Below are 13,556 nucleotides of genomic sequence, written 5' to 3'. Positions count from 1 at the left end.
GTTAGAGCGACAAGCTGTGATGATGATGATTGTACAGAAACTTCATGATGGCTTTCCTATCCCTTTTCAATCATCCTGCGGTCAACGACTGTATCGTAAAATATGATCCAGTGGACACAATAACACATCAATCAACATGACCGATTGCTATTAAGTTCACTGAAGTTGAGCCATTAATTTATACAGATAAATAACACGCATCACATTACCATTGAGTACTCGACGATTTATGACCAAAGATTACGTTTAGGCTTTGTCCATTCATCGAGAAATCCCAGTTTGTAGTTCGGTGTAATTGATCGGGAATTTTGATGTTTGTTTGAGCGTAAATGTTTTATACGACCTCTTTGGCATTTTAACTCTATACATAGTTTGACCACTCAATCCGAGCCTTAATGATGTCAATTTGCATCTGAAAAATTTGAACAAATGGTTTTGAAAGCCTCTTTTTAGTTGAATGTGGATTCAAATAATATCGGCAAATACTTGAGATTTGGTTTTGCAAAAATGTTGGCCACCTAAGCAAAACAAAACAAAAAAAAAAAAACAAAAACAAAGTTGAGCTTTTCTAAAGCGCAATATCCATTAAACGTGCTCAAAGCGTTTGACGTGGGTTCATCAGCATGTAGGACGACACTGTTAACGGTCAGGTGCTCATTTTACACCTGAATACGGTGACAGCATGTGCGTAAAGAGCCTTTTCCAAGGACTCAACTATGTGCTGAGCAGGGCTCAAACCCATGACCTTCCGATCCGAAAGTGAGTGTCATACCACTAGACCAGATAGCCTCACAACGTGTAATATGCAGAAATAGGCATGAGGCCTGTAGGGCACCTAATACGATTTGATCCCTTCACTCTTTTTGCACCTAAGGGCGATGACAGAAAATAATTAAAAAGTCTTCTTCAAAGACTCAACTTTGCAACATTCTCAGTGGTACTGGACCATGAATCGGCCAGTAAGAAGGCTAGACACTCAAGTGTCATAACACAAGATGAGTCAGTTAAACAAAGTCTACGTGATATTTATAGGCAGTAAGTCTGCTGGGCCCAAGGTAAATTTCATAACATAAGCTCACAAAGCAACATTGACTTGTTGCTAAGACTTCAAACATGATGCAGTTACACTAAAAAAAAGGTTTTATATAGCGCAATATCCACTGAACATGCTCAAAGCGTTTTACAAGGGGTCCCTGGCCAACAACAACGTTTAACACGTAGGACGGGACATGACGCTTGCTAGGCCATATTACATTATTTCTTCGGACAGAGACAACGCTGTACCCAGGTACTCATTTTACACCTGAGTACGGTGAGAGAATGTGAGTAAAGAGCCATGTCGAAGGACTCAACTATGCGCCGAGCGAGACTCGAAGCCAGGACCTTCCGATCCGAAAGCGAGTGTTATACCACTAGACTACATAGTGCACATAGTGCATAGCAGCACTATACAGAAAGGTTGTGGTGAGCTCCATACCGAAAAAAATCCACAACACCCCACCCCAAAAAAGACCCAAAACAAAACAAAAACAAAACAAAAAAACAAAACAAAAAAAAGCAAACAAAAATTTAAAAACAATATAAAATAATAAAACAAAACAAAAATGTACCACAGAGCTGCAAAAAGACTACATCACATCACACAGGCAATAAGTCTTACCTTGTTCCCATTCTGGTGCGTGCATTTTCCCATACATCCAGATCGGCATAGAGGGTTCCAACATTGCTATGCCCATATTGCCAAAGGTGATGGCACCTACAGTGTGAAAGGATGGAGGAGATTACAGTCAATATATGTACAAATGTTGCCAAAGGTGATGGCACCTACAGTGTGAAAGGATGGAGAAGATTACAGTCAATCTATGTACAAATGTTGCCAAAGGTGATGGCACCTACAGTGTGAAAGGATGGAGAAGATTACAGTAAATCTAGGTACACTGATATGATACATATGTTGCCAAAGGTGATGTGAAAGGAAAAAGACAGCAACAGCCAATCTACGTACAATAATATGATATAAATGTTGCCAAAGGTGATGGCACCTACAGTGTGAAAGGATATAGACAGCAACAGTCAATTTACGTACAATGATATGATACGCCTGGGTTATTCCAGTCTTCCCTTGGAATAGACCCGAGAGAAAAAAATCTCCTATGGGATGAATAAAGGGAATGGGTTTTGTTGTTGACAAGGACAACTCTGTTTCCAGCCCAGATACTAATGTAAACCTGAGTAAGATGAGTAAAGATCTTTTTCCAATGATTCAAATCTGCGGCGCTCATAAAGAGACTTGAACCAGGCTTTGCCAATGTCATATTATAACAATACTACAAAACCATACTTTTGGAGATGCGAAAGATATGTTTCTTTTGGTAATAGTCGTTTTTGTCGCACTTAAATATCATGGTTAAAACTGAAAACAAGAAATGAAGTGAGTAGGAAAGTGCCAGATGGGGGCTCGAACCCGCGACCTTACTGGTACGACAACTCCGCCTGACCGGGGAGATCGTGACTCTACCGTATGAGCTATCCACGACCCCAAAAAAGGTCGCTTCAAATTCTAGTCTATCGAGAGCCACTTCTCCCCGACTTCTTGAGGTCACGGGTTCAACACACACAAACAGCAAGTCCTTACCAGCAGCAATGAGAATGTAAGGATCCTTAAGTAATTGTTTCAAGGCAGTTCCTTCTTGCGCCTCAGGTTTAACGGACAGCTGGAGAGTCAACAGTTGTAAACCTGAAAAAAATAATGTCATTGTTGTTTTGCATGTCCTACGTGCGGCTATGTGGTCTTATGGTAAGACAATTTTACACCACATTTTCTACCTGAGCACGGTGAGAGAATGTGAGTAAAGAGCACTTTCCAAAGACTCAACTATTCGCCGAGCTAGGCTCGAACCCAGGACCTTCCGATCCCAAGCTAGTATCATACCACAAGACTACATAGCCACTTATTTAAGTTAGATCAACTTTTCCTTAAATACCATTTAGACATACGTAACGATATATTGTACATTACCGACGTGCACTTATTTGCAGGTCTGATAACCCAATTCCTTATGGTTTTCATTGTTGTAATGAAAAAAAAATGACGCAAAATATTTTCCATTACAACAATGTTAAACTAAGCCCATAAGTCAGTTCGGATGTCAGACCTGCATATATGTACACGTCGTACATTACACATTGCAACTAAATATTGTTAGAGAAGAAAGAATCTCAAAAAGTTTATAGATAGTATGCGCTTGGCTAAGAGCTCACAACACTGCCATCCGGAAGTATAGTGGACCAACACACAAAACCATGTGTAACATTTGAACGTTTAAAGTCTAGTTAATACAGTTTATTGAGAATTACTCATAAACATGGATGGCAAAAAGCAATAACAAAGACCTGAATGACGTCAACTTCATACTATCTGTACTAGATAAACCCATACTTACAACCATCGAGAAATGCAAGAGACGCCAAGATAAGAAATGGAGATGCTTTCCCAGCAAACTCGTACATGACTCCACCAAATGGAGGGCCCACTGAAATTGGGATGGGGAAATAATCATGATTATCATAAGTGTAATTAATAATTTATATAGCGCCTGTCCCATACAATATTATTATCGTAGGCGCGCAATATACACGCATGCAATATTATAAAATATAAAAATTATATAACAATTATTTGAAACTCTCGAATGTACAAGTCGGACATGCCAAATGAATGTAAATATAGTGAATTATACTACGAATGTTGAATACGATTCTTATTTATGTATAAGGCATTTAATTCTCAATATTATCAATTAATTGACATTGAATACTAGAAATTATATAATTGATAAATTGTATCTATGCATAAACTTTACACAGAGCATTTAAAGGTTTTTAGAACCTATTAGCTCATAAACGATACGATAAGATACGATACGATACGATACGATGCGATGTACTCTTACACGAAATTATTATAAAGATGTAAATGATGGTAAACGAAAAACCACAAATTCGATTATATTATATGATATGATATTGATATGATATTATACGTTTATTTAAAATATTTGCTATGTCTTATGACCTTTCTTAAATAAATAAATGAAAGATAAATGAAATGCCCTTTATTCATCCCCTAGGCTATTCCAATGGGAGACTGGAATAACCCAGGCGTCAGCCGCAGTGCAGCGCCTCAAATTGAGCTTGGGCGAAGTGACTTGCTCAAGGCCACGCAGCGCAGTGGCCGGTGTTCGAACTCGGTACCTTTCGGGTACGAGGCAAAGAAAATGCAACTGAGCCGAGCTGCCCATACTTTGGAAGTACAAATGATAAATTACAATAACTACCCTGTGTAACGGAAACTGAGTACACATCATGAAACAATTAGTATCACTTTCAATATGATAATACGTGATATATAAAAGGCATAAACTCAATGTATTTTAAGCAAACTGATATCACATTTAAGGGGGAGGGGGGGGGGGTAGCGACACTAAAGGGTCATATTTGATGAAATATTCTAAACTTCTATGCACTGTCATAATGTATATGTTTGGGAAGGGCGATTGCATTCAACTTTTTTTCCGAAAAAAGCTACCCGTTGCTATGGAAACGACGCCATATTATAAAATAAACAACAAACTTTTAAAAACCTAAGGCTTTCTTTGTTTATCAACCTATTGCCTTAATATATTGGCCATTGGTAGACAATTGGAAAACAAAGAGGCTCTAGAAGGCTGATTTTTAATTTTTTAATTCGAAACTTTAAAAATTAAGGTGTAAATTATTACTCGATTATTCCTCTAGATAAAAGTTTACATTTACGAAAAAAAACTTTTTCAAAAAAATCAGGTTTCTAGAGGACCTGCGAATTTGAATAACACTCATTTGTAGAAAGTTTGACGGAGAATGATTGAAAATTGAGGGAGGAGTTAGGTTTTTAGTGACGAAAATTGTAATTGTGAGAAAAAACGCATTTAAAAGTCAATGTAATCTCTCTCTCTCTCTCTCTCTCTCTCTCTCTCTCTCTCTCTCTCTCTCTCTCTCTCTCTCTGATTGGATTGTAATCACATGACATAATTACGAACAAATTGATTGGTTGTTAAAGAGAGAGGAGAGTGTGTGCTTTTCGTTGATATATTTTTGTCTTTACTTAGTTATAAAGACTATTTGATACTCATTCACGAAATCAGTCATTCCTTTCAACTGAAACTAAAAATGAGCATGTAATTAACCATACCATGGGTCCCAAAATACGTTATTTTGAGTAGAAAAAAAAATGAAGATGAAGTTCTCATGCTAATCTTTATGCAGACAAATGGTCACATGACAACATCCCACCAAAATCTAATTTTAGTTAACTGGGTCAAATTTAATTATTTTTAACGTCGCTCTCCTCCTCCCCTCCCCCCCCCCCCCCCCCCCCCCCCCCCCCCCCCCTTAAATATACCCCAATAAAACATTATAACGGGAACACAATGTTTGGTTTTTGCTTCAGTACGCTCGATGCATCACTTGAAACTATCATAATATCATCACGTGACCGCTTACCGAGAACACCGAGTGCCAAACCACTGAGGGCGATGCCCATAGCATTTCCTCTTTCTTTGTCATCTGGGTAGAATGTAGCCACCATGCCCATACCTGAAAATTACAATAACATTTAAAAAAAACAACCTTTATATTCATCTTTAGCGGCAATTTGTTCTTCAACTTTCATCTCGAGAGAGGACAGAGTATCAGTAATAGCTGTGCAGACCTGCAGCTCGACAACACAGTGTTTAATATTTACTGCTATAATCAAAGTATTTCTTTAACTTTTGTGATATGTACAAGAGACATCAGAATGAGAAAACATCGTAACGAATGTGACGATTTTCCTATGGTTTGGAAAGGAGAGGGTTATAGAAATAAATAAATTAATAATCCATCTAAAATCTATTTACTGCACATCAAACAAGTACATTATAATATTATGTTATTTTTATTTAAAACCATTTTTATTCGTCGAATTAATTTTCTTTTTCCTTTATTTATTAATGTATTAATTTATTTGCTTATTTATTTTTTATGTGAGTAACTAGTTATCTCTCCTCGCTTTGATTTCTATGCAGATATTATGTAACATACTTTTTATCACGCTGATGTAGCACATGTGATAATCTCTGCAATGGTTTATTATTATGATTATTAAAATTTGTTATTTTAAATTTTTATTAATTAAATTATCATTTGATGTAACACACGTGGTAATCTCTGCAATGATCAATATAAAGTATTCTTTAAATTATTAATTAAATTATTCTTTTACAATAATAGGATTCAATAGTCTGATGTCACGTCCGCCCAATTCCAAAAGCTTGGTTCTAAACAAAGAAAATCGGTACTCTTTATTTTTCATGATGCCTAGAAATATTTTACAAATCATGTGTCCAGAATGTATAAAAGTCATAACATGATCAGATTTATAATGATTTTCTCATCTGGATACATTTTTTTGCTCGTTGGAAAAGTATTTCATAAGGGCGGTGATGGAGATACTTGCGTCCGTCATTGATTGTTCCGATAGTTTAGAATCAGTTGTTATGCTTCATTACGAGGGAAGTGACGTCACGACTGTTGAACCCTTTTACTAGCAAATCTATTAATATAGAGATCCGACTTGTACACAACGTCAGGACCAGAGTTTTCAACTCGGTCACTAACCACGCTTCAGATAATTTGTTACAGTGAATGACATAATCAGTCGGATGGTAAAAAAGGTTTGAACTGAGATATTGCCAAGTTTAGTTAGAGGGTCAATTTTTTATCAAAAATGAGTTATTGTCATAAATGATTAAATCAACCCATTTTGTATATCTTCGTGAAATATCAAAGCTTAATTTCATTTAGAAATATTTTTTTACAGCTAGTCAAGTTGAAAAAGTATGAAATTTGAGAAAAGTTGCTCGATACCGTTCCCATACATCTTACCGTAACTTCATGAAAAATCCCCCGATTTACTTCAAATAAAGATTAAAATGCTCTGGGGAGCATATTTTTTCAGAAAACGAAAAAATACAATGTAAATCCAAAATTTTCACCTTCTGACTGATTATGTCATGCACTGACACATTTGTGAATTGTGCGCACCGCCTATCAAGACGGTGTTACACACGGACATTTTGAAACACTAGGATTCAATAGTCTGATGTCACGTCCTCCCAGGAACCAACAACTTGGTTCTAAACAAAGAAAATCGGTACGCTTTATTCTTCATGATTGCTAGAACCTTTTTATATGCATGTGATTAGAATGTATAAAAGTCAAAACTTGAGCAGATTTACTGATTATCTCCTCTGGATACACTTTTATGCACATCGGAGAAGTATTTCTTAAGGGCGGTGATTGTCGATAATAAATTGAGCTTTTATATAGCCCAATATCCACTAAACGTGCTCAAAGCGCTTTACAAGGGTCCCTAGCCAACAGCAACACATAACATTTATAACGAGACATGACGTCTGGTAGGCGATATTACCATTTTTTTCTCCGACAGAGACAACGCTGTCAACGCCAGGTACTCATTTGACACCTGAGTTCGGTGAAATAATGTGAGTAAAGAGTCTTTTCTAAGGACTCAACTATGCGCCGAGCGAGGCTTGAACCCAGGACCTTCCGATCCTAGAGAGAGTGTCATTGATCGAATGGACAGTTTTGTCCGGGACAACCCAATAATGCCTGTGATCCGTGACAGTTTTGTTCTCAAAATATCACTTACCGGCAACGCTAGAACAGGACGATCCAATACCTTGTACTGTTCTCGCCACAAACAACACAGCATACGTCTCACCAAAGGCAAAAACTGAAATATTAAAACTCAATTATCATTAACTGCTAAACGCTGTGGGTTGTAAAAAGGAGCGTATATAAAAAAATAAAATAAAATAAAATTTTAAAAAAGAGAAAAAGGAAAAAAATAAAATAAAGGAAACCCTCCCCCCCCCCCCCCCCCCCCCAAACAAGCAAAAACAACAACAAAAATATTTTTTAAAGATAACAGAAAAACAAAAACAGAAAAAAACAGTGTTTTGTTTTCTTGAAATTTTGGTTCGTAAAATTCAAATATAACATTTGAAATGTCGTTGGGATTAAGAATGAATATTCCCGTACCAAAATACACGATAGATATATTTATGAATATGATAAATAATATATATATATATATATATATATATATATATATATATATATATATATATATATATATACATTGACGCCATAGGTTCTCAACTTTGTGTTTATACATTTTTATGCATGCCACGTCTGTAAACGAATTTCCATTTTTTTGGATGAATAAAGTATCATATATTATTATTATTATTATTATTATTATTATTATTTTTATTATTATTATTATTACTATTATTATTATTATTATTATTATTATTATTATTATTATTATTATTATTATTATTATTATTATTATTATTATTGTTATTATTATTATTATTATTATATTATTATTATTATTATTATTATTATTATTTATTATTATTATTATTATTATTATTATTATTATTATTATCATCATCATCATTATTATTATTATTAAAATACTAAACAAAAATGAAAATATCAATTGAAACGTGAACAGTTGTTTATCTTCTGTTATCGGTTGAAGAAGGAATTTGAGCCCAAGATGATCCGTTTTTAGTTTTTTCAAAGTTTTCAAAGTTTATTCAATCTTAAGCTTTCGCCAATAAATCAACAATTTGATGACAACATACATGAAAGTGGAAAAAAATGGTAGATGGAACCAAAAAATAAACTGATACCATTAATAACCACACACAAAAATACAACAATCGTAATAACACCAATATTACAATAATATAATAATAATAATAATAATAATAATATAATAATTAATAATAATAATAAATAATTATATAATAATAATAATATAATAATAATAATAATAATAATAATAATTAATAATAATAATAATAATAATAATAATAATAAAATAATAATATTTATTATTATTAATTAATATAATAATTAAATAATAACTACTACAACAATAATTTGATTTGTTTTTTTTACATTTATTTTTGAAGCGATATATCAACTCTCTCTTACCACTCAATTTTAGAATAGTTTTTTAAAACTTAAATAACTAAAAATATAAAGTAACGAGTCAATTTAATAATTAATAATAATAATAATAATAAAAACAATAATAATAATAATAATAATAATAATAATAATAATAATAATAATAATAATAATAATAATAATAATAATAATAACAATAATAATAATAATAATAATAATAATAATAATAATAATAATAATAATAATAATAATAATAAAAATAATAATTATAAAATAATAACAACAACAATAATTTGTTTTGTTGTTTTTTACATTTGTATTTTTGAAGCCGATATATCAACTCTCTCCTTACCAGCCAATTTTAGAATAGGTTTTAAAAAAAACCTCAAACAATAAAAGTAACGAGTGCATTCTATACAGAATGCTGTTCAGCAAAAAGAGCTCTACAGTAACACAGTGTTTAGTATTTATAGATGATATCAAAGCATTTTTTTACATTTTGTGATATCTAAGAGAAATCAGAATAAGAAAATTGCCGGTTGCATCGTAACGAATGTGACGATTTTCCTGTAGTTGATCAGGAGAGGGTTAATATTTAATTTGGTACAGTACAGTTTACAGCAATATTTGTTTATTATTAGTTATTTTAATAGTTACTAAAAACATCAAGGACAGTTCAAATATAGTAATCACAATAACCGACGTGCTTTATTTGCAGGTCTGATAATTCAATTCCTTATGGGCTCATTGTTGTCAAGGAATTCTTTTTTTTTAAATGACGCTAAATATGTCAATTATAACAATGTTTCACTAGGCCCATAAGGATGTTTGGATGTCAGATCTGAATATCCGTACACGTCGACAGTAACCAAATAGATTCAGATCACAAAAATAAAAATGAGTAAGTCACATTTTATTTCCATTGGCAGCTCAATTGTCAGCATCTAGTGTAAAAGAAAGATCTGGTAAAGTGTGTATGAAAGAGTGCTAGACAAAGCAAAAATAATAATACAAAGAAAAAACATCCACCACAACCCCACCCCTTCAGACCTTCATTACCTGGCATTGCATCATAATATACACTTTTTCTAATCTTTATCTTAGACCAGGGCCTGCTCCCAAATCTGTCCAATTTGGTTTAACGCACTCCTTATCACCTATGGAAAATCGTTACATTTGTTACGATGCAACCGTCACTTTTCTCATCCAGATTTAATTTCTTTTTGCTATAGCTATAAAAAAAAACTTGACATACTGTAATAGAGTTCATATTGTCGAACAAGATTATGTATAGAATGTGCTTGTTGCTTTTTAGTTTGAGTAAGAAATGGCTTTGGGGGGTTGGGTGGGGGGGGGGGGGGGGGGGTAATGAAAATGGCTGGTAAGGAGAGGGTTAAGTCAAAACATTGCAATACTATACCAACGACGGGGTAAACTATGTCGCCTAAAAAAGTTTGACTTACTTATAGTGGAAACCATCATGATGATAAATCCAGTAAACATTGGAATAGTGTATCCGATTCTGGAAGATACAGCAAGGAATATATGGTGTGTATGATAAAGGACCATGATAAATTGAAAATCGACGCTTCAATTTGATTTACTTACAAACGTGTTAACAACGCCACCGTCATCCTCTCGTCTCTCATTCTTCTTTAGTGCCTCATTCATAGTGTCGTTTTGACGAAGGGGAAACCCGAAACATCCATAACATCCGTTTGTGTTAATTAACTCAAACCTTCTGAATGATTCTATTATCGTTATTTTTTTTCTTATAGCTTCAAGTAGCAACATTTATATTGAATGGTAATCACTCAGAATGTCAGCAGTAAAAGATATCTATAAGACATATTATTATTATTGTTATTATTATTATTATTATTATTATTATTATTATTATTATTATTATTATTATTATTATTATTATTATTATATTATTATTATTGTTATTGTTATTATTATTATCACCATCATTATTATTATTATTATTATTATTATTATTATTATTATTATTATTATTATTATTATTATTATTATTATTATTATTATTATTATTATGATTATTATTATTATTATTATTATTTTATTGTTATTATTATTATTATCATTATATTATTATTATTATTATTATTATTATTATTATTATTATTATTATTATTATTATTATTATATATGATTATTATTATTATTATTATTATAATTATTATTATTATTATTATTATTATTATTATTATTATTATTATTATTGTTATATTGTTATTATTATTATTATTATATCATCATTATTATTAATTATTATATTATTATTATTTATTATTATTATTATTATATTATTATTATTATTATTATTATTATTATTATTATTATTGTTATTGATTTATTTATTATTATTATTATTATTGTTATTATAATTATATTATTATATTATTATTATATTATTATTATTATTATTATTATTATTATTATTATTATTATTATTATTATTATTATTATTATTATTGTTATTATTATTATCATCATCATCATTATTATTATTATTATTATTATTATTATTATTATTATTATTATTATTATTATTATTATTATTATTATTATTATTATTATTATTATTATTATTATTATTATCATTATTATTATTATTATTATTATTATTATTATTATTATTATTATTATCATTATATTATTATTATTATTATTATTATTACTACTATTATCATCATCATCATCATCATCATCATCATCATCATCATCATTATCACCATCATCATCATCATTATTATTATTATTATTATTATTATTATTATTATTATTATTATTATTATTATCATTATTATTCATACAGAAAGTCCATTTCATATAATCCTCTGTCAAACAAATTCTTAAAATTGTACAATTCTCACACTACTACTATTACTACTACTACTACTACTACTACTACTACTACTACTACTACTACTACTACTACTACTACTACTACTACTACTACTACCACCACTACAACTACTACTAATACTACTACTACTACTACTACTACTACTACTACTACTACTACTACTACTACTTACCTGTTCGTAATGGGACCAATGAAAGGGTTGGCTAGAAGCTGCATGATAGCTTTAGAGGCAAACATCAGGCCCACCTCTACATTCTTGGAATACTCCGCATCATCAAATAGTCCACCATCTTCCCTTCTAGTCGTATTCTTCCACTGTGTCTCGTTGTGGCAGATCAAGGCCACCTCCATGGACGAGAAGCTACTGTTTGTACTCTCATTCTGTATACTTTGAGAAGTCTCAATGGTTTTGTTGACACACTCTAGAACAATCTGTGGAATTTGTGCTGTTTTCTCGATGATCTGTCTGGAACTGTTTACAGCGTGTTTTGATTTCTCCAATCTGCGTAGGAAGTTAGGCACTATGGGGACTGAGAAAAAAATATGAAAGAAAAAGAACGTTAAATTTGGTATGAGGATGTTCCTATCGATACCTGCTGAAAGTCCAGTTTTTGTCATTCAGAGACAACAGCTTCTAATGGTGCTCACACTACTATATTATGACGATCGACTCAATCAGCTGATCTTTTCACCGCACTCGTGCACCGTCGCAAACCCACCCGGAAACTTCGTCACAACACACCGTTCAACTAGGCTAGATACTCTGCGGTTTCGGGCTGGTTACCACAACGGGTATATTATATTATTGGCCAGTGGAAAGTCCCTACTGAAGCGATTTTGCCATTTGGCAGGTTCTCGACCGAAGGCGATTCGCCGTCACCCAGTGTCTCCCCTTGATGGTGGAAACTAGAGAGACAGCCTCACGTTTTGTCATATATCTAGTGAATTAATTAAAAAGAAATGTAAACGTCTTTGTTGTCGTATAAAACAATACTGAAAGCGTTTTCTGACTGAAATGATTTAAATGTGGTGAAAATATTGAATGATCTCTTTAACTCACTTGCTATCTGGGTGTCATGTCCTCATATTATATAGACCACAGAGCAGCGTGGCTCAGCGGTACGGACTTTGACTCGTACCCGAAAGGTACCGAGTTCGGTCACCTGTCGCTGTGCATGCGCTGTGTGGCTTTGAGCAAGCCACCTCGCCCTAGCTCAAGTTGCGGCGCTGCACTGCGGCTAACGCCTGGGCTATTCCAGTCTTCCCTTGGAATAGACCCTAGAAGCAAATTTCCGCGATGCGATGATTAAAGGGACTTTTATTTATTTATTTATTTATTTGTTTATCTATTTTTTTTTAAAAATCAATGTGTTCAAAGCTGATATATGTAGCAAACACAAACACACACACACACACACACACACACACACACACACATATATATATATATATATATATATATATATATATATATATATATATATATATATATATATATACTCAAATAATAACAACACTTACGCAAGTGGAACAAGTTATGATGCCTGTATGGCATTGTTACCTTTATTTCAAT

The 13,556-nt window shown here is 32.4% G+C and overlaps 1 protein-coding gene across 1 annotated transcript in view; it reads right to left on the bottom strand.

The window, feature by feature from the left end:
- Positions 1-13,556, bottom strand: part of LOC144965038 (synaptic vesicular amine transporter-like) — a 93,378-nt gene that overhangs the window by 22,606 nt on the left and 57,216 nt on the right. The window contains exons 4-10 of the mRNA XM_078899911.1: positions 12,156-12,513; positions 10,554-10,612; positions 7,751-7,834; positions 5,542-5,634; positions 3,444-3,533; positions 2,636-2,737; positions 1,661-1,756 (exon numbers count right to left, since the gene is read on the bottom strand). Coding sequence (XP_078756037.1) covers positions 1,661-1,756; positions 2,636-2,737; positions 3,444-3,533; positions 5,542-5,634; positions 7,751-7,834; positions 10,554-10,612; positions 12,156-12,513 — 882 coding nt within the window. The remainder of the gene's footprint in view (positions 1-1,660; positions 1,757-2,635; positions 2,738-3,443; positions 3,534-5,541; positions 5,635-7,750; positions 7,835-10,553; positions 10,613-12,155; positions 12,514-13,556) is intronic.

The sequence above is a fragment of the Berghia stephanieae genome, chromosome 2 (genome assembly GCF_034508935.2).
Source record: "Berghia stephanieae isolate SIO BIC M18660-M18661 chromosome 2, UCSD_Bste_1.3, whole genome shotgun sequence".
Taxonomy (NCBI): Eukaryota; Metazoa; Mollusca; class Gastropoda; order Nudibranchia; family Aeolidiidae; genus Berghia; species Berghia stephanieae.
The sequence above is the reverse complement of the archived record's forward strand: the minus strand, read 5'-3'. Positions and strand labels throughout refer to the sequence as shown.